Genomic DNA, 21,491 nt, shown 5'->3' on the forward strand with positions numbered 1-21,491 from the left:
AGTGTCCTTGTTTCAGGCACAAGGACCCACCTCAGAGGATCCGTGAGCCTTGTCGGTGGCAAGGGGGAACATGTGCTTCAGCGTGCGGGACGCTGAGCTAAAAGAGCAGAAGTCACCACCCTTAGTTTGCCCAAAGGGGGTTCACATGGGGCAGTGGCATGATGCCAGAGCAGACCTGGGATTAGAAATTCTGAAGAGTGGAGGTGCTGGAACTGGACTGAGGAGGTTGGGAAGCCTAGGAGGACCATGTGGCCCCACCCTGGGTTGGAAGGTGCGTTCTTGTGGCCGTGGGAGCACTACTCATTGGGGGTGGGGGCAGGCACTAGACGCCTGTGGGCCTCCCCAGCCAGAAGACAGATGATGGGGGGGGGGGGGTCCCAGGCTACCAGTGTTGCTCCCTGCTCCTGAAGAACCCCCCTGCTTGGTTGCAGGATAAGCCACTAAGCTCCCTTTTCCAGCTCAAAGACTCTCCAGAAGGGCCCAGGAGAGATGCTACAAGTCTGCTTCACTGAAGGACCACACTAGGCTTAGTATGGGTGTGCCCCCTCTCAGAAGTGGGACTCTGCCCCCTCTCTATCCACACCTGAAGTCAGAGGCCAGCTCACAGCTGGCTCTCCTGCCCTGCCGCACGCATTCTGAGCTGAGCCTAAGGAAGGGCGGGCTGAGCCTAGAGGCTCCATGAGGAAAGGCTTCTTGGAGCTGGAAAGCATACTCCTTCCCCCTCCTGTGGACCAGAAAGCTGGCAGCCATATTGGGTGAGGTCGGGAGCTCTTGCCCTTGGCATGGTGACAGCCACGGCACCTTGTTTCCCTCCCCAAAGCATCTTCCTGCTTGGGGGAAAGGTGAAGGGCCACAGGACGCAGGGGTAACAGATCCTCTTTAGGAAGGTCTTCTCTGCTGACCCTCACCCCAGTGGGAATCTAAAGCCTTCTTTGCTTGCGTTCTGTCCCGAATCTCAGGGTCTAACAGTGTCAGAAAAGGAAAAAAAAAAATTTATTTGTTCCGGTGCTGGCCAGGCAGCCTTGTAGCAAATCCTCGTGGGTGCTTCCTGGGAGGTGACGGTGGGTCATCTGCCCCGAGTGGGCTTGGCCTACCTTTAAGCATTTATGATGTGTGTGGCTCCAGCCTGCCAGCCCCACAGCCTGCCTTCCAGGATGTGGCTTCTCTCTGGCCCCCTCCTTGCCTCTAAAAATAACCTTGCTATTTTAGAACCACCTCCTCTGGAGCCTTTTCTCACTGCTCTCTTGGATCAGTAACCCCTGTGAGACCTGGCTCTTGGCTGCCTCTGTCCCCTCAGCTGTCCTCCCAGAGCTGTCCCCTTCCTGTTTCTCCCCCTTCCCCCAGTACCAGCTGGGATATTGTTCTCCAGCTAGGAAGGAATGTCCAGCTGGCTGTCCTCCGAGAAGAACAGACCTGTCACCTCTCCTCCCCGGGGATGGGTAGGGAGGAAGCGGGGCCAGGAGGGTGGCGGCGAGGCAGAGCACCACCCCGTGTGTCTGTTGTATGTGGGGACTCACACAGGCGTGAGAGGTTCAGGTGCCTGTCGAAGTGACAAGGGTTGAGAGGGCCGGGGGCTACAAGGACAGTCCATGCTGCCGTACTCTGACCCATGAGTGCTGGCTCCTGAGTGACTCCCCGCCCCATCTTCTTACAGCCCACAACCCTGCCTCAGGGCACCATCAACATGAACCAGTGCACAGATGTGGTGGATGGGGAGGCCCGGACAGGCCAGAAGTTCTCCCTGTGCATCCTGACCCCTGAGAAGGAGCATTTCATCCGGGCAGAGACCAAGGAGATCATCAGCGGGTGAGTCTGCCCCACACGTTTCGGGAGGAGGTGCTCCTTACCCACCAGCGGGTTCTCGGACCGGTTCCCTTTGGCACAAATTGGGCAATATCGCCGTCCCTTTCTTCATCAAATGTGTCGCCGCTTCTGAGTCCCCTCTTTCTCTTCACAGCGCTACTGTGTGCCTGGTCACCACGCCAGAAACTGGCCTCCCCCTCCACCCGCCTTTGCGTCATCCGCATGTCCACATACCCACCAAGGCTGTCTCCTCATGTCCTGTGTGCTCGGGCGCCTCCCTCTGCTGGCACTGCCCGGTTCCGGGGCTACCTCGTCTCCTTTAGGCCTCTCGCTGGTCTCCCCACCTCTGTTCCCACGCCTCCCCAACCTGGTGTCACTCAACCGTGAGGGGCTCAGTCCCAGAGCTCGTCTGACCTTGCCGAAAACGCCATCACTTGGGGAACAAGTCCAGGTTCCTTGGCTGGCCCTGGAGGGGGGGGGGGGACCCTTCACAGCCCTACAGCCTCACCTCCACCACCCTCATGTCCCAGCACGGAGCTGCTTGTCACCACATATGCCCCTGCTGCCCACTGGCTCTGTGCTTTCAGTGGGGAATGATCCCTCAATCCCTCAGACTGGTAGAGTCAGCCGGAGCGTGCACTCTTCCAGGAAGCCTTCCCCGTTGAGGCACCTGGCGCCATCGGCTGGCCCTTAGAAAAGATGCAGATTGTCTGCGTGCACACGTGGCTTCCTTAGGCAGCAGCAGGTCCTTGAGGGAGGAGGCTGCGTCTCGCTCGCGGTCACCCCAGTGCTGCTGCGTACACTGGCTTCTTTGTCCAGGTGGAAGGAAAGAAAGTCTCTGAGTGACACCACTGCCCTGACCGTGCCGTGCGCAGAGGCTCAGGGGGAGTCCTGGAAGCGGGAGGGGGGCCCAGGTTTGAGGCCGACGGTCCGGGGGGGGCAGAGCTCCGTGCTCCTAAGCCCACGCGGCGAGTCCCTGCTCCCAGGGCACCGCTTGCCAGCTCTGTGCGACCTCACCACCCAGCGTGTGCATGGTGAGCAGGCTCCACCAGCCCGGCCAGGAGCTTGGGCACTGGATCTTGGAAAATCCCGTTGGTCCTTTAAGACCTAAGAAAGCTTTGAGAGAAAGTAAACCTGGGGGGTGAGGGGTACTGGGCTGATTATTGCAGCACAGAGTGGAGGGAAATCGAGCGTGAAGCCTTTTGGTTTCAATAAGTAAAAAGACTGAGCACTGGCCTGGGCTTCACTATCCTTCAGGATCTCAGGCTAAGGCTGCTGTATGAGGAAGTGAGGATACTGGTCAGAAGGTCCCCAGTTCTTGCCGAGTTCAAAAGTTCAAGTCCAGGGGCGCCTGGGTGGCTCAGTCGGTTAAGCATCCGACTTCAGGTCATGATCTCACGGTCTGTGAGTTCGAGCCCCGCGTCAGGCTCTGTGCTGACAGCTCAGAGCCTGGAGTCTGCTCTGGATTCTGTGTCTCCCTCTCTCTCTGCCCCTCCCCTGCTCATGCTCTGTCTCTCTCTGTCTCAAAAATAAATAAAAACATTAAAAAAAAAAAAAAGTTCAAGTCCACACTGTGATAAGGAGGAGCAGAGGGCCAGAGCTGCACTGCAGGGTCACCAGGTGACCCTATGCTGGGGGGTGCCAGTTCACCCTGAGCCCTTTTCCCTTGGAGAGAGGCAGGTTTGCATTTCTGACTCCTGGGGGCAAACAGGAGGACCACTTTGCCTCTGCCTCTCCCTGGCCTTAGTTCTAGAACCATATGGTTTAAGAGTGTAGAGAGCGTGGAACGCCTGGCTGGCTCAGTCAGAGGAGCGTGCGACTCGTGATCTCGGGGTCATGGGTTCGAGCTTAACTTAAAAAAAACTAAGAAAAAAAAAAAAAAGAGTATAGAGGTCTTTTACAAAGAGATCCCTCATCCTACAGTTGGGAGACTAAAGTTTTAGAAACGAGAGGACCCTGACCAAGGGCCACCCTCCAGGCCTGAGTGACAGCACAGAACCACTTGCACTTCCTGGCTCACACTTGCTGCTGCGGCCTGTCTGACAGAAACACTCAGGCCGGGGCTCCACTGCCCAGCTGGATTCCTAGGGGGAGATCTAGCCTTGGGAGCTAGGTCCCGTGGAGGCTTCTGGTTAGCAGGTGGGATGGGAAAGGGGTGTCCAGGGTCCCCAGGACAGGCTGGATCATGTGTGACTGGGGGACCAGGTCAGGGATATAGCGATGTGCCACATGGCATTAGGAAACTGGCATCTGATCGCGCCTCTGGCAGGTGGCCTGAATCCTACCATTAGGCACTTGCCACAGGCCAGGGGACCTCCTAAGGTCACCACCTGTATGGGGAACGGGGACCGTCATTCCCATGCAGTGTGGGCAGACAAGGTCATTGATGAACCACGATACCAGATGCACATTCTCTCAGGGTCCCACACGTAGGCTGAGCTGTCGTGAGGTTAGGAGGTTTGTGCTGTGGCCCGGTGGTGTACCTGGAGCCAGAGCCACCCAGCGCTTTCCTCTCTCCTCATCCTGGGTCCGGGCCTCGCTTACCTCTGCCCAGCAGGCAGGGCTCACCGTGGCAGCCTGTCCCTGGGCCCCTGGGCAACAGCTTCCCCATCTTCATCACCTGCTGGGACACTTGGCCTCCTTCAGGGAGACAGGTGGGGGGCGGTGTCCCCTGGGTACAGACTTCTGCCTCCACCTCCTCTCCCTCGTCTGCCTCTTGCCTTTGTGGATGGACTCCTCCCTTGGCATCCTCACCACCTGGCACAGCTCCTTTGCCCAGGGTCTCATCTGGTCCCTGAGACCCTGAGGTGGGTCTAAGCACGCAGCTCCCTAATGAGCGGCAGACACTTCCTCTGGGCTGACTTCGAGCAGGAGCAGTTGGGGACAGTCCATCCAGCCTTCTCCCCGGGGTCTTCTCTGAACAGAGGCCCCTGAGCAGCCCGTGGCATCTCTCCCAGAGCCGGATGGAGAGAGTTGGCAGTTCTTTTTCCCGGCTCTCTTGTGCCAGGAGGAGCCTTCAGGATGTTTGGGGCACAGCTTAATGCAGCTCTTTTAGAGGAGTTGGGAGGGGAGCAGGAGTTGGCGGCGGGTTGGGGGGCGGGGGGCTCTTCCGTGCTCTCCAGCTGGGCTGAGTCCAAGCTTTCCCCCTTCTCTGAGCCCCTGCCTTTCAGCTTTGTCCCCTTCAGTCTTATTCACCCTGGCTCTGCTGTCAGAGTCAGGGAACACTCTACCACGTCCCTGGCACTCACATCCATGACTGATCCCGTGTCCGTACTCACCCCTTGCCTCTCTTCTCTTCCCGGGTATATTTTACATAGTAACACATCCGAATGACGTTACACGCTTCCTACTGGGCTTCCGTGAGAAATCCGAGTTCAGGGAACACATTCCGAGCCCAGCCCGCCCCTGCCTGTGCTCAGCCTCTGAGTCTCCAGCACAGCTCCCTGAGCTCCGTGCAGTCAGCAGTGCAACCACAGCACAGATCTCTTTCCTCAAGGCCCTGTCCTGCGTGGCTCGTGGGCGGGGACTCAGGGCACCCCACAGGTTCTGCACCCACCTGCCATACTCCCCGTGCTCCTGGGGCCCTGGAGGACGAGGTGACTTTGTCAGGCAGTCTCTTCTCCTCTCCTAAGTGAAGCTATGAGAGGGGTCTTCGACAGCTTGTTAGAGTGCCCAAAAGAATTTTCAGCCCCTGTGGCAGGCTGGAAAGTGGGTCTTTTAACCCCAGGAGCATGTGAGTTCCTCAGATGACATATGAGTGAGGCCCTCAGGGAGTCTGCTCATCTGCTGTCCTTACGGATGCAGTCATGGCCTCTGTTCTTGCTTTGGGACCAGCCCACAGAGGAGTGACCCACAGGACCCTGTGCCTTAGGTCTCTGCGGGACAGGCAGTTGTTCGTTCTCTCAGCAAATTGAGAATTCCCTGTTCGGAGCTGAGCTCGGCTCTGCCCAGGTGCTGTGACTCCCCACACCCAAGCCCACTTTCCCCGCTGCCTGCTGTCAACAACCAGCACACCTCCTAAGGCTGTCCTGCAAGATCACGGACTGTGACTGGCCTCCCCTCCTCCGTCCCCGATTAAAGAAGCACCAGTGAGTGCGAAAGGCGCAAACCCTTCTTCCTGACCCAGGCTCGGGTCCTGGGTTGCTGCAGCCTCCGGCCAGGGTGCTGGCGGTGTGGGCTCTGCCTCACATCGCAGCTCAGCCGCTGCCGCTGGCCCAACACAGACCCTCGTGTTCTAGGAAGAAGGGAGACCAGAGTCTCCTGCTGTTCCTTCCCCTCTAGAGAGAGCGCCCTTCATCACCAGGTCCCTCCTGCCCTCCACTCCTCCTGTCTCCTCTCACCCAACCCTCCCAGATGTTAATGAAGCTCAGGTGAGGCAAGCATCGGATGTGTCACGGCCTAATCCGCCCCAGAGGTGGGGAGACTAAAGCCCGGAGGGGCTGGGAGCCACCCAAGGTCATGGTTAGAGAGTCGCACAGCCAGATCTGTATCAGCCGCTGCTCTTCCCACACTCCCCTGCTGCCTTCTCTGCTCCTGGTCCAGAGTGGACCTTCCAACATGTGGGTTTTGGGGTGGGTCCCTGGGCAGCTCTGCCAGACCTTCCCCAAAGCCGAGGTGCCCAGAGCCCTCATTGTGCAGGTGGTGGGGCCCAGAGGTGAGTGAGTGGGTCTGGGAGGTCAGCAGCTCAGCCCCCGGAAGTGATCTGCTGCAGAGAACTTTGGTAGCACAACTCTTGGTTCCTGCCTCTGTAGCCCTAAAGGACACCCAACAGCAGCCCGTCCGTATGCTAAACAAATCTTCTCTGGGAGGACCATTTTAAAACCAAGTCGAAGCCCCGAAGATGGGATCAGTGAGGTGCTTGCTCTGCACTCTGAGGCCTGTGGTTCAGGCCTGCTGCCCCACGAGGGTGAAGCATTCCTTGTGCCGCTTCCTTGTGAAGCGGACCACATGGCCCTCCCCACCTGCACTCTGGTCATTGTGGGGTCAGCATCTGGGCCTGGTCCCAACACAGCCTGTGCTTGTCCTGGGCTGCACTTCTGGCAGTTCCTGCCCCAGTGGAAGCAGGCTCACATCTGGGTCGTGCTCTGCCCTGCTCGGCTGCCCAGAGGCCTGACCACTGGGTGGATGCCCCCAAGCAGGAAGCGTTGCGCCTGGTGTCTAGACCACCCGACGAGGTTCCTAGTCCCCAAGAGCAGGGGTCTGATCCAGTGCTTCCCCCCTCTTCTCTCTCCAGATGGCTAGAGATGCTCATGGTCTATCCCAGGACCAATAAGCAGAACCAAAAGAAGAAACGGAAGGTGGAGCCTCCCACACCACAGGTAAGCAAAGTGGTATCGTTTCAGTAGAGCTGGGATGAAGTGAGAGCTCCCCGGAAGGACCCGGCCTAAAACTAGGGCTGAGGAAAAGGATCCAGATGGGGCTGAGATGGTCACCAGCCCTGCGTGGCCTCTCCTTCCCTCCAGTGGTCTGTGGGCCGCAATCGGTACGCTCCTCTCCAAGCCACAGGGCAGGACCCTCCATGGGCCAGGGTGGCCTTCGTGTACACTCTGGGGCTGCCCCAGGCGGTTTCCAGTGAGTGGGCCAGTGCTGAGCAGCAGTATTACAGCACGTGTCCCTTCCCTGGCTGTCCTGCCATCTGCTAGGGAGCACGCAGCATGCTTGGAAGGCTACTTGCTGCACACGCATATCCTCGCGCACCACGGTTGAGGAAGGGACTCAGTTTAGCTCTACTTGACACACGGGGATGATCCTACAGACAGCAGGCTGGGAAGGAAGGCCAGACAGGGAGTGTCCTGGCCGAGTGAGGGGCTCTCAGGGCTCAGGGCTTGACTCGTGGGCCCCTGTCCTACCTCCCATGTGACCAGAGCAGGAGGTAGCTTGCATAGTCCCACCAGGTCTAGTACTTTCCCAAAGGCCACTCTCTTCCACCTCTGCAGGGGCACAGGGCACCCAAAAGGGCTGTGCACCTCCCTGCCATGCTCCTCACACTCCCAGGGCCCTGACGGAGCGAATTAACCTTCCTGAGCCTCAGTGAACTGATTCGCAGAACGGGCCCTTTGAGATCTGGTTATAGGATTTTTGTGGGCATGAAGGGAAGCGCTGAGCGCCTGATGGGCGTTCAGCGAATGCTCCTCCTCTCTGCTCCAGACTTCACAGTTACCGAGTGCCTTGCCCTGCCTGATCCAGCCTCACAGCAACCCTAAGAGTGAGCAGAATGGGGATCGGGTTCCCTTGGGATCTTGCAAGGCCCAGAGTCTGACAGGGAGCCAGCCCGTGACGGAACCTGGCTACCCACTGGGGGCTCTGTAGTCCTTACTGGATACTCTCTGCTTCAGCGAGTGGCAGAGGTCAGCCTGGGCAGGACTGGTAGGTGTGTGCTGGCCTGGGTCCCTCGCCCTCTACACACCCACCTTGGGCTTCCTTGCACAGGCCCTGATGGAGTGCGGCCCTGGGCCTGCTCTCAGCCAATGGTTGTTGTCTGCTGTCTGTCCACGCTCCCCAAGGTGTCTCAGGCCAGCATCCTCTGAAGGTAGTATGCCTGGCAAGAAGTCAGCAAAATGCAGTTGAAGTCATTCCTGGAGACTGAAAGTGGGGCTTCCTACTAGGGAACAGCAGATACACACACAAATCCCCCAAAGCTGCCTGGTTTGAGAGAAAAAATCCCAGGCAGAATAATAGCGTTTAGGGTTACTCTGCGTTTCTATAGTGATGTCTTGGAAACATCGCTAGAGCAAAGCTCCGACCTCCAAATAAGGCAACGACATGTGCAATAGACACATTCGGCCCAGACCGGGGAGTTTGGTTGTGTCCCTGCTCCCCGGCTGTCCCCTCCCTCTAGATACTGCTAGCCATGGCCGAGCTTCACCTTTTCCGTTGGTAGCAGGAGCCCCGCGATCACAGGGTGGGGAGATCACCCACTTCCCTGAGAGTCTCTTAGAGCATGGGTGTCCCAGCCTGCTCTGCTCACCCCTTCCTGAGCCCCAGCCGAAGCCAGCCTGGCAGGGACTCTTCTTTCTGCCCCTTGTTCCCAAGAGCATCACATTTGATTCCATTGGTTTCTGGAAGCTGTAAACTTTCGTCTGGGGCCCATCTTCTTGTGAATCAGTCTCATGAGGTGATGTGGGGTCTCTCCAGAGGAGAGTTGGGGATCTCTGGACAGGCCTTCCCTCCACAGCCTGATGCTGAAGGTGTTTTGTTACCCTGAATGGAACAGGGAGGGAAGCCTAAAGCCTTGTGGGCCCCCCATCGAGGCAGGAACTCAGGACCCCATATCTGGCCTCTTTCTCTGTGGCCTGGGAGAGTTTCACATAAAACCAGTGGGGATCTGGAAGTGCCGCTGTGCTGTGCCGTGCCCTCCAGAAACTCAGGAGGAGAGCCCACAGGGGCCCACTTTAAGAAGGATGTCTCAAGCAGTTAAGACTTGGGGCCATGGAGAGTACACTCACCAAGTGGTTTCCTGAGAGTATCAGAGAGAGACCCATGCCAGGCCCTGAGGGAGGATGAAGATCAAGCTACAGGGGGGAGCAGACAGCCTCTAGACTGGGCACATGGGTCCCAGCAGAGCCTAGAGCAGCAGGGAGTCAGGCTGGCCCTGGCCAGAGCCTCCAAAGCCTGAGGCCTGAGATACAGGTTCAGGGAGCTGCTGCTTTACTCAGCCCCAGTTCCCTCCAAGAGGAAAGACTTTTCCTGATACCGAGATGCCTAGAGAGAAGGAATAATGATCCATGCCAGGTATGACTAGGACAGGAAGGACGGAGATCTTACCGCCCTCTCCCCAAATCCCAGGTCTGCGGCCAGGGGCCGCGTGTTCCCCCTGCCAGTGTGTGGGCCGGGAGGCTTGATTCATCAGGTGGAGCTCTGGAATGCTGGTTTCTCCCATGCCCCCGCCCGCCAGCCTCTTGGCCCTTGCTTCTCCGCCTTTCTTGAGAGACCTGTAAAACAACAGACCCCTCTCAGTGTGACCAGAGACATGCCCGGAGGAATGTCCCTACTGGTCCAGTACACTGGTTCTTCTCAGGCCCACACGTGTGTTGTGGATTGCCACTTCTTCTGGGGTGTCTTGTTCTCTACTTGGGTGGCTGCTCCAGGTCACATCCTTCTTTTCATTGGGTCCCCGCTCCATTCCTGTGCCCAGGAAGTAGAAAGGCAGGCTTTCTGTGAAACCTCCTCTGGAGAGGGTACCTGCTTAGCTAGGATGTGGAGGCGACAGCGGCCCGGGCCTGCCTTTCTCTTTCCTCCCTACCTTTCAAAGCCCTTTGTGAGCTGCCAGATGAACAGCACAGACCTCATTACAGCAGTGAAACGCTGATAGCCCCGACCATGCAGGGACTAGCACGTAGGAAACCTGGCACCTCTGCCTCCTTCCTCTTCCACTGGCACCTGTGGTCTGTGTCCTTGTGACCCCCAGCACCCTCTCCACCACAACGGCGACAAGTGTGGGGAGCAGAGGCAGTGCCCCACAGCCGCCACACATCCGCTTTGGAGAAGAGCAGCAACTTTACCCAGAGATCAGGCTTTCCTGTTATCACCCACCCAGCCCCCTCTCCTGGAAGCCAGCGTGGCTTTGCTCCTGCTGCCAGACTGTCCCTCTGTCTCCACCGATTCGATAAGGCTTGGCAGAGAGGGAAGAGAAAGCAGAGCCTCCAGAGGAGAGAAAAAGAACTGCCTGTGGACCTTGGCCGCCACTCAGGGCCCTCACTCTCTGCGAGGTGTTTTCCAGAAGTGGGGAGCATGGGGAGGGATCTGCAGATGTGACCAGCCCTCACAGATTGGGAGGCCCAGGGCCAGAAGGTGGGTGTGTACCCACGAGGTGCTGGGACATGCATTTGTTTCCCAAGCTCCCTGTCATGGCCCCTTGGATCTCAAGCCTAGAATTTCCTCGGCCTCTTGGGAATCCGTGGCAGCCCACCTGCTCCGTGCTGGAGCCACAGGCATCAGAGAGGGGTGTGCATATGCCATGGGCACTTCACCCACAGCATGGGGCTGAGGCCACTTCCCTCACAAGCACAGCTGCCGCCTATTCCTCTTGGGCCCTTTCTGGCAACCTCCCCGTACCCTTGTGCAGCTGGTCTTCCGCAGAGGGGACGGATTCACCGACCATCTTCACGTCACCCCACCCCACCCCACCCAGTTCTCTAGGAGGAGTCCCAGCTCCACCCTGAGCCCACCAGAGCATGCCCGCCTCTGGCCTTTGAACAGAAGGCTCAGTCGCCAGAAGGGGCCACGGCAGGGGGACCTGGAGTGAATTCTGCTTGAGGGATGCGTTGCTGGGGCTCATGGATTGAGGGCGGTGGGCTGACTGGAAGGACAGGTGGCCCTGGGGCTGGCGCTCCTTAGATCATTAGAGCCTGGTTCTTTTGGAGCCCTCAGGAAACTGTCAGAAACCATTGCCATTTTCTTACAAGAAGTCCAGTTCTTTCAAGGTGGGTAAGAGCTGCAGGGAATCTTCAGCCAGGTCTGGTGACTGCTCTGTTGGGCAGTCAGGTGCGTCCTGGGTCTGTGGGAAGAGCCTTCTTATCTTTATCCCATCCCTTGAGGCTCCAGAATTCTTGCAAAGCCAAGGAAGACTTTGGACCTGGTAAAATGCCTGTTTTTTCACATTGAGATACCTGGTGCCTGGGCTTCTCAGTGAGCCCTCTAGGATGCCCATCCAAAGCATACTCCTCCCCCCCTCCCACCGCCCCTCCTGAGGGTGACTGGTGATGGAAAAGGCTTGAAGCCCCACTCTGCCCCTTACTGGCCATGCGAGCATGAGCATGCCGTCTCCTCTCAGCCCGGGCAGCCTCCCCTGCGAGGTGTGTTGGTTAGGACTGGATGGTACAGTGATGTACCAGAGCCCAGCACATGGTCCGTGCTCAGTGGCAGATAACCCAGCGGTTAATCCCGGCGGTTAAAACCCCGCGCACGCACAGACACATCACCTGTGTCATCTGTAATCCTCGCCAAGGGCCCCACCTCGAGAGTTGGGTTAAGGTAGGTTTCTAAAACTGAGACTTGGCCGCCAGGACGGGAGTGGAAGGTGGGCATTCGCGCATAATCCCCATGTTTTTGGGAAGACAGATGAGACATGTCTTGCTTTTGAGAGCAAAGCCGTCTTGCTAGCAGTGCCCTCTGTAGCTGGCACCTAGGACCCTGGGCCAAGCCCGGGTGAGCTGGTGCTGTAGGGCAGCTAGAGATCCCAGCCGGGCCCTTGTCCAGGCCTTGGATTTGAGGTTGAGTCACAGTTCTGCGCCTGCTCTGGAAACGGACTTTCTGTATTTGGCTAAGTACCTCCCATGTGAATGCTTCTCCCACAGAGCAGCACCAGTTTCGATCTGGGGAGACGTGGGGTGGACACTGCTCCCATATGGGCTCGTGGCGGGGTGGGAGGGCATGCATGTACTTGGATGTTTTGTTTGTATCTGATGACTCTTCCTTCACACAGTGTCCCAGATGTCCTGTTTGAGCTTTCTAGAACCAGAAGGCGGCCGGGGGGGTGGGGGGGGGGGTGGGCAAGGGCTGGCCCCGGCATGGGTGTTGTGTGGACACATGCTTTGCATTTTCCCAGTGGCCATCTCAATGGTGTGTTCTTCCCTCACCCCACCCCATCTTTTGTGACTCGTGTCCTAAGCACCTACAAGTCTAGGAATGACAGACTCTGAGCCAGCCACTTGTCATCTCACTTTTAGTGCCTGGTCCGCTGCTCTGGGCTCTGTGGTTTTGTGGGCAGGGAACACTGGCGTGTGTTTGCTATCGGAGGTCCAGGCAGAAACCCTAAGCCTCTGCTCCGTGTATTTACCAAATCTGGCCTGAGGCCAGTCAGACCAGGCACTCTGGGCGCACTGACTGGGGCTGTCGAGGGGAAACGGCCACGGTGCCGTCCAGATGGAGCTTTCACCTGACCAAGATATCTCTGTTCTGAGCCTCCCCTTCCAGGGATTCCGGGCCACTGACACAGTGCGGTTGACCTTAGTGTCCCCTGTGGCCAGGCGGCCGGGCAGCCAGGACCTGCGCAGCAGCTCAGGCTTTGTGCTGTGGCTGCACAGACGCTGCTCTCTCCCCCAGGAACCAGGGCCGGCCAAGATGGCTGTCACCAGCAGCAGCAGCAGCAGCAGCATCCCCAGTGCTGAGAAAGTCCCCACCACCAAGTCTACACTCTGGCAGGAAGAAATGAGGGCCAAGGACCAGCCCGACGGGAGCAGCCTGAGTCCAGCTCAGAGTCCCAGCCAGAGCCAGCCTCCCGCTGCCAGCACACTGAGGGAACCTGGGCTGGAGAGCAAAGACGGTGAGTGGGAATCCTGGGGCCCGACCTCACAGCTCTGCAACAGGCGTCCATCCCCACAGAGCTGGTGCTGGGAACTCAGGGACCGGTGCAGCCCAGTCCTAAGCCCTGGGCCTCAGGCTCTTTCACCTTCCGTGTCCATCAGCCCTCGGCAGGGGCCTGGCCTGGGTGGGCCTGGGATTCCTGGACGCCGGCCTTGGCCTCGCCCCTCTAGCTCTTCAGTCCCATCTGTAAAGGAGGAAGACGGCACCTGCTCCGTCAGCCCCAGGTGGGTGTTGTGAGAATCAAACTGCTCCGGAACGAGGTCTGTGTACCGGGAGGCCTTCCTGTCACAGTGGCTGCATTGTGTTCGTGGCCTAGTTGACCCTGGCAGCCCAGCGTGTCCTGAGAGCAGCACTCAATAGGGCAGCCTCGTCCTTCTCGCTGTCCCATCCTGCCCAGCCCCTGGGCGCACACAGTAGGGAAGAGGGTGCTCCGGAGGCTTTGCTGTGCTCCCTTCACTTAGCGCTTTGGAATTACCGGAGCAGAGGCAGGGAGGCACCGTTTGCCTCCCTGGCCTGGGCCCTCGAGGGCTCCGTGTGACATAGGCTGGCCTCTCCCATTTATATTTTGTCCAGCTCATTAAAGACAAGACAGTTAGGACTGACCCAGTTCATTCGGGCCAAAATACATTTTGCCTCAGCTCTTCATGGGTAGCACCCATCCATTCCCCTCGTTCCTGCAGAAGTCCCCTGCCTCTGCTGTCCCCAGATGTGCTAAAAGGCCAAACGGCTACTTGGCCATTGGTTTCCTCCTTGATGTTTGCTAAGAAGCGGTTGTTGGTGGGACCTCTCTCGGGGGCGAGGGATCCTGCTCCCCCAAGAAGCCCTCCAACTGGAAGCTCAGGGACCCCCAGGCAGTCTAACAGGGGCAGCCAGGTTAGGAGAGAGATGGATGAGGGACTTGTGTGGGAAGGGTATTTCATTCCTGTCCCAAGGTTCTGCAGTAGGGCGAGCCATATGGGACTTTAAAAAGTTCCCAGAAACCAAAGATGGCAGCAGGCTAAGTGTGTCTCCCGCCTCCCTTGTCTCTTCCAGAGGAGAGCGCCATGAGCAGCGACCGCATGGACTGTGGCCGCAAAGTCCGGGTAGAGAGCGGCTACTTCTCCCTGGAGAAGACCAAGCAGGACTTGAAGGCCGAGGAGCAGCAGCTGCCCCCGCCGCTCTCCCCTCCCAGCCCCAGCACCCCCAACAACAGGTATAGTGGCCCCGGACCGCCCTCCCAGGAGCTTGGTCATCCCCTTCCTTCCCCAGGTTCTCGACCCCCCCGCCGAATTGTCTGCGGCAGCTCCCGTGGCTCCCTGGACGTGGCCAGCCGGCCCCCCGCCCACACGGACTCCAGCAGCGCTGGGGGGCGGGGAGCAGAGAGACTGGGGCGCACCTTTGCCTTTAAAGCCAGCAGGCAGTATGCCGCCCTGGCCGACGTCCCTAAGGCCGTCAGGATCAGCCACCGAGAAGCCTTCCAAGTGGAGAGAAGGCGGCTGGAGCGTAGGACTCGGGCCCGGAGCCCTGGCAGGGAAGAGGTGGCCCGTCTGTTTGGCAACGAGCGGAGGTAAGGAGGGGATTAGAGGGCCACATGTGCACAGACACGCGCCCCTCCTTTATACAGTCTCTCTCTCTCTCTGTCTCTCTCTCTCTCTCTCTCTCTCTCTCTCTCACACACACACACACACACACACACACTCCTGTGTTCTTTTACATGCTTTTGACATGTCTCCTCACACATACTCTCATGCACACATTTCCTCTCCTCACCTCACACATGCATGCACACGTTCCCAAAGCACACTTGTTCTCCCTTTCTGTTCAGAGTGTGTGGGGAGCCTTCCCTTTTTGAGCCTGGGCTCTGATCACAGAACTCAGCCCCCGGTAGCCAGAAATGTAGGATTCCTCTCTGGACACCCAGAGATCTGGGCCAGAGGCCAGCTGCTTCCTGTGAGTGCCTCCTGGCACTGATACATTAAGGGCCGCTGGGCCTTATGTGGCTGCATCTGTTCTTTCCTGGTCCATTTCTGTTCTCTGAGGTGCCTGTGGAGGCAGGGAGAGCCCAGAAGTGTAGGGGCTGGCTCCCCTTGCCCTTACGCTCCTGGCACGGGTGGAGGGCACTGAAGGAGGTGGGGTGGGCAGCCACGGGAAGTCACAGGGAAGCTGAGGTAGCCTGTGAGGTTACCGAGCGTCCAACAGCATCGCTCTTCATCCGGGCTTGGCTGAAACATGACATGGGGAGGCTCACAGAACCACAGCTTCCTGGGGAGAGACAGGGTTTAGAGATGAGAACTGGGACAGGGCCTGGGACAGAGGCATGGAACTCAACTGTGGTATGAAGAGAGGAGGGCTCTGTCCTCCTTTTCTCTTGTTCCACCGGCCCTGTGCTTCCCAGAGAGCTGTGGAAAGAGCTTGGTTCCATCTCTGAGGCCCTGACCCGGATCACGGCACTGGAGTGCCCCCTTCCAGTAGGAGCTTCATCCCTGAGTCTGTAAACAGAGCCTTGACAACAGGGGTCTCACCCGGGTCCGGGGGTGAACTGCTGGAGGTCCACGAACCCCCCTAAATGATTGGAGAGTCCATATGTACATTTTTCTGGGAAAAGAAAATCCGAAATTTTCATTAGGTTCCTGAATGAAACCTCTTTCCGAAAAAAGAGGTTCAGACTTAAATTCCCAAAGCATTCCCAGAATGTCCTCCCCACCCTGCCGAAGCCTAACTAAAGCTCAGAGTCGGCATGCTGAAGAGACAGGCCAGGGTGGCGATGAGCTCCCCTCCTCGAGGGGCCGGCTGTGAGCAGGGTGCCTTTCTCTCCTGCTCCCTTTTCTTAATACCCACCTGCTCTCCCAAAGCCCCAGGTGGGAGGGACCTGTGCACTTGTGGGTCCACCTCCAGAATAAGGAGGAGATGCCCAGAGTTGTTGGTCTTGAGAAGAAAGCAGATGTGCCTGATTCCTAGGCAGAGGGAGAAGGAAGCTGACCTGATGCCTGGGAGGCGGCCTTCAAGCCCTGGCTGTCTTCTTGTTTGATTAGCAACCCCAAGAGGTGCCTGGGTCACACACAGAGATGGGGCCTCAGAAGCAGGTGACTCCTCACAGGAACAGCCTGGTGTAACAGAGCTAGGCTGCACATCCCCACCGGGCCCTTAACTGGAAAGACCCTGCTCCCATGATGTGACCCAGGATGGGACCACGGCTGCCCTTAAAGCAGTTAAGTAAATAGATAAGTTGAGAGGGCTTGCCAGAGACTAGGAGGCCTGTGGGCCAGAGCAGAGGAGGCTTGCACTGGCCGGCAGGCAGGCTGTGGATCCTGGAGGCTCCCGAGTGGCTGCCCTGGTTCAGCGGCAGACCAAAGAATTAACATTCAGCACACCTGCTTGGCTTTGAACTTGTTCTTGTCTAGTAGCCTGGGGTAGATGGCATCTCTGGGGCTTTTCTCTCTGCATGCTCCTTGCCACCATGGAGATGGGTTTCCACCTGGTGTTGGCACCCCTGGAGCCCACCCGCTCTGCGTCCTCACATTGTATTGTCACTTTCTTACCCTAATGACATCTGACTGGCTGCTATCACTTTGCTAGGCCTGCACTCTAGCTCACCCTGTGCTTGATCGGATCCCTGCGTCCTGGTTGAATAGAGCAGAACCCCATATTGGCAGGACGTCGGCCACAGCTGAGCCAGGCTGGCCCGGGAGCCAGGTGGGGGGGGCACAGTGGGGGGTGGTCACCTGACAGGCCAAGGCCCTGAAGCAATCCTTTATGGGCCGCTCAGATTGCTCTTCAGATTTGCTCCAGAGCTTTTCAGATGTTTCTTGGATGGTGAGTCACTGCCAAACACGCATGGGGGAGGCCATGGCCCTTGTTAAACTCTTGGTGACTGACACCAGGACCAGGTCTTTTGTGGTCCTGCCCTTCACCTGGGCTGGGAACCTGGAGAGATCAGGCGGGGCACGGGTGCAGGTGCCTCCTCTCTGTCAGCCAGCCCAGGGGGACGTTTCCTGCCACACCTGCAGTACCTCAAGGGAACCAGTTTAAAAGCGTCTCACTCACCTTGCAAAATAAGCCATGGCTGACCTCACCAGAAACCCCCTCTGTGTGGAGAGGCCGTGTCAAGTGCCACTCTCCTTTCCTCATCTGACTCCTCTCTCTGCAGCCCTGGCAGGCCGGTGGCTCGTGAGCCGCAGGTGACTCGGTGGGGCACCGTTCCATGCGGCCTTCCCAGGGCTCTCCAGGCCCCGGGGTCAGTTGGAGGGGCTCCCCTTCTGCAAGTGGTAGTACCTGGGTCTGTGCGTGGGCCTGGAACCTCCAGGGTGGTGGCGCCTGGGGCCCCATCCACCCAAGCAGGCTGAGCGCTTGCAAGAGCTTCCTGTGGCTCCCAGGAGCTCCTGCCGCTGCCCGCGCTGCCTGCGCTCGCTGCGCACACCCTCTCTTGCCGCCTTCCCTCAGCCGCTGCTGCCTGCTGCCTGCGCTGCTGGTTCTGGCAGGTTGGCCTGGGAGCAAGCTGTGTTCCTGGAGAAGGTTCTGCAGAGGTTTAGGGCCCCAGAGCTCCTGCTTTGTGTGTGAGCACAGAGAGGGGCGGAGAGCCCAGAGGACCCGAGAATTCTGCCCTTGATCTTAAGCTTCTGGGATGAAGAAACCCTAAGAGATCCATTTTTACTGGTAACCCTTCTTGAGTCTCTTGGCGGGGTCTCAGGATTTGAGCCCATTTCCTCTTTTTCCTTCTAGAGTTAGATATTAGTCTCCCTTAGATTTTTATCTTTGGGGCTCAGAGGCCCTTCACTTGCTCCCCTTGACTCTGCCACTAGTCCAGAATGAAAGTAAAAACCCTTCCTGTGGGGTGACCTTGGGGCACTTGCCTGGGTGTCCCTGAGAGGGCAGGCCTTGGTCTGGTGGCATGTCACGGTTGTAAAAAACAGAATTCAACTGAGTAAGCTTTAGAGATCTTATCGACTTTATCCAACAATTCATGAATCACACAGCATCTCGTCTGTCAAATAGGAGCTCCGAAGAGCTGTACAAAATGAAAAACTTTTTATAGGTAGAAGAGAGAGGCTTTTATGGGCAGAAGAGGGTGGAACAAGGAAGTTAATAATAGCAAAGAGTGCATTGTTTTGGGCAAGGTCACCTTCCTTTGAGGGACAGCAGGGGTCTTATCAGGTAGATAACTCACTAGTGCTGACTAGGTAATTCCAAATTTACTGGTTTAAGATTCCTTGCCTGGGAGAGGTTGAAACTGTAATTAAGTTAGGGATTAACCACTATTTGGTGACTTGGATTTAGCACAGGTGACTTTATTCTGGGTCTGTTGACTTTTTTTCTTTCTTTTTTTTTTTAAAGCAGTCTCCTCCTCTTATTTAAAAAAAATTTTTTAATGTTTATTTCTGAGACAGAAGGAGACCGAGCATGAGCGGGGGAGGGGCAGAGAGAGAGGGAGGCACAGGATCAGAAGCAGGCTCCAGGCTCCGAGCTGTCAGCGCAGAGCCCAACACCGGGCTCGAACTCACAAACCTCGAGATCATGACCTGAGCCGAAATCGAACACTTCACTGACTGAGCCACCTAGGCACCCCAGGAATCACTTTTTTAAGTGAAGTTGCTTTTTCAGTGATTTAATGTAGCCAGGTGTCAACTCCCCCAGAAGTATTAATCCAGGTGCGGTAAGTGGCATTGACCACAGCACAGACATTTTCTTATTTAGCTGAAAAATAATCAAGGGATATCCCATTACCAAGAACAACCTTGGCCTTCCAAAGATGGGTACTGCTAGTGAGATCTTTTTGTAATGGGGAACAGATCTGACTTAGATAATCACAAGAACACCAGAATGCAAATGTACTGTGATTTGCTTAGGAATTTGTATCTTTTGGGCAAGTACAATTATAATTGTACAAAGGTGAAAACAGGGCACTAGATGTTCTGGATGTAAAAGTCAGATTCTGTAAGTGACTCCTAAGTTCAGGGGGTCAGTTGGGACTAGAAGAGAAATTGGTCATGGGGAGGACCAGGAGATCTCTAGTATCAATGGACAGATAAGAGCTCTTTGTTTATGATAAATCTGGCAATCCAAAAGGTTCCCCCCCCCCCCCCCCCCCCCGCATCCCACCCCACCCCCTCCCTTAGTAATGGCCTGACAGATATGGATGATGGCATTCTTTCCAGACCAGTGCCAGAGTAAAGGAAAGAGAAGAAGAAAGAATTTCATTTCATGTTTAAAGAATGAAGTCTTGATACAGCATCTTGGGTACAAGCAGTCTTTTGATATCAGCTACTTTTCTTCTTAGTTTGATTTTGAGGTCTCCAGCTGCTGTGGGGCCCTTTTTAATTAGGAGATGTAGACCCAAGGTTCAGTTCTCTAAAGTTTGGTTGCCATCTGGGGAGTGAGGAGGACCCTTAAAGGCAGTCTTTGTTCTTAGTGATTCCAAATCAGAAGGAGGAGAGAAAATTGGAAATGTTAGTTTAGAGTCATAGCCAGATATTTGCAAAAACTAGACAGACCAAGTTATGTACAGGTATGGAGCCAAACAAACCTCAAAGACAATTAACAGACTAGAACCTCATACCTATGAAGATGCAAAGTTTTTCTCTCTATAGTTATTCCCATTTTTTAAAAGATAGTCACAGTAAAATTACTTGGTTTACATTAAACTTGGCCTGATTTTATAAGTACAGCAAAAATAGCAATTAACCATATAAGCTGTTTTTAAGACAGCTTTGCTGGAACTTTGATCTCTTCTCTGAGGCCAGGAAGCCAAGCCAAGCACTCACCATTAGATTTTACCTGCAGTACCTATAGTTTGGGTGAATTTCTCTCTTCTCAAAGTTCCCTCCAAATGTCCTGAGGTTCATAGGCCTGTCAGGAAGTCACCAGCACCTGGAAGGCTGCTGGGAACCCTATAGCAAGGTACCAGCCCGATTTTTCCAAGCAGCTCCTTAAAGCTGTCTGGTCAGATCTCAGTCTGTGCATATCTCCAAAATGAAACATTCCAGTCAGAGCCTTGGTAATAAAGCCAGTGTTTCCAGTTGTGTCCTCTTCTAGGGAGAACAGATTTTTATTGAACTTCTACAAATAACTAAATATATTGCCATGAAAAGAATACTCAAGAGTTTACGAATTCTGGAGGGATCAGGTAGAGAGAAAAAGTAACTGTTTTAACCATAAAGGTATGCCCTACCAAATTGCTGTAGGTCATAGATCCCTTGAGTGAAAAGGTTTCCCTAGATCTGAAAGAGCAAAACATTAAGGAACTAGCAGCATTTCAAACAAAAGGTCATGTAAAATTATAATCATCCTCAGTTCATTCAGTCCTATGTAATTCTCGTTCTGCTTGAACCCAGTTTTTTCATTAGTTTGGAAATTCTTCCCCAGTTCATTTTTATGGTCATAAAGCTATTAGAAATCTTTATTTGTCAAAGTCCTTTCCATGAACACTTCCATAAAAGCATCAGAGTAAAACAATAATTCTCTGTAAATAACAGAAGACTTAAAAAATGCCCATAGTTAGGGGCGTCTGGGTGGCTCAGTTTGTTAAGTGTCCAACTTTGCTCAGGTCACGATCTCACTCACAGTGTGTGAGTTCGGGCCCCACATCGAGCTCTGTGCTGACAGCTTGGAGCCTGGAGCCTGGAACCTGCTTCTGATTGTGTATCTCCCTCTCTCTCTGCCCCTCAGCTGCTCACACTCTCTCTCTTCTCTCAAAAATAAATAAACATTAAAAAAAAATTTTTTTTTAAATGCCCATAGTTAAAGATCAGACGAGAGTTCACTATAATGGAAATGACAGGGAAATTTGGTTATTTTTGTGAGGTTCAACATTTTAAGATAACAGCTAGAATTATGACTGATAACATTGCATCAGGACATATCAGAACCTAAGAAGGCTTAGCCTCACTTATGTGATAATGCTGCCCATGTAATGTAATGTGTCAAGCCTAATTAGTGAACATCTCTCTTTTAAAAGGAGAGAGAGCAAATCTTTTATGATTTTTAGAGATCCTCTGAAAAATCCCAAAGTTACTGCTAGGTCAAGAAGACTTGGTTTAGAATTGCATTTTTGAGAAGTTCGTCAAAATACCAAAAGGTTTTAAAACACTTGGTCACATAGGATCTTAGATCAGTAGGAAACAACACTCCGTTAACACTTAACCAAAGTGGCAATTATAAACTTTATAGGCAAATACAGAAAGTTATTACATGATTGTAAAACAACAACAACAAAAGCCCTAAGCTCTTTTAATAGAGGATTTCTTCAGTAATCAAAGACCTGATAAAGACCACATGAAACACAGGACATTATTTTGATAAGACACAAAATCTATGTTTTCTCAGCAGGTTAATTAAAAAGTAAAAACCCTTTCACAACTTCTTATCAATAGCAGACCAATACTCCTAGAAAATTTTGTCCTTATTTTAAG

At 55.2% G+C, this 21,491-nt stretch overlaps 1 protein-coding gene across 8 annotated transcripts in view; it reads left to right on the forward strand.

Moving 5' to 3' along the window:
- The window catches only part of MPRIP (myosin phosphatase Rho interacting protein), a 154,338-nt gene that overhangs the window by 82,533 nt on the left and 50,314 nt on the right, over window positions 1-21,491 (forward strand). For 7 of the 8 annotated variants that reach the window (XM_053892542.1, XM_053892541.1, XM_019413241.2 and 4 more), the window contains 4 exons: window positions 1,655-1,806; window positions 7,037-7,121; window positions 12,847-13,066; window positions 14,140-14,299. In XM_053892542.1, coding sequence (XP_053748517.1) covers window positions 1,655-1,806; window positions 7,037-7,121; window positions 12,847-13,066; window positions 14,140-14,299 — 617 coding nt within the window. Of the gene's footprint in view, window positions 1-1,654; window positions 1,807-7,036; window positions 7,122-12,846; window positions 13,067-14,139; window positions 14,654-21,491 lie in introns of all 8 variants that reach the window. The other variant, XM_053892539.1, reaches the window with a different exon arrangement.

The sequence above is a fragment of the Panthera pardus genome, unplaced genomic scaffold (genome assembly GCF_024362965.1).
Source record: "Panthera pardus isolate Hobbes unplaced genomic scaffold, ASM2436296v1 HiC_scaffold_3, whole genome shotgun sequence".
In the NCBI taxonomy this organism is placed as follows: Eukaryota; Metazoa; Chordata; class Mammalia; order Carnivora; family Felidae; genus Panthera; species Panthera pardus.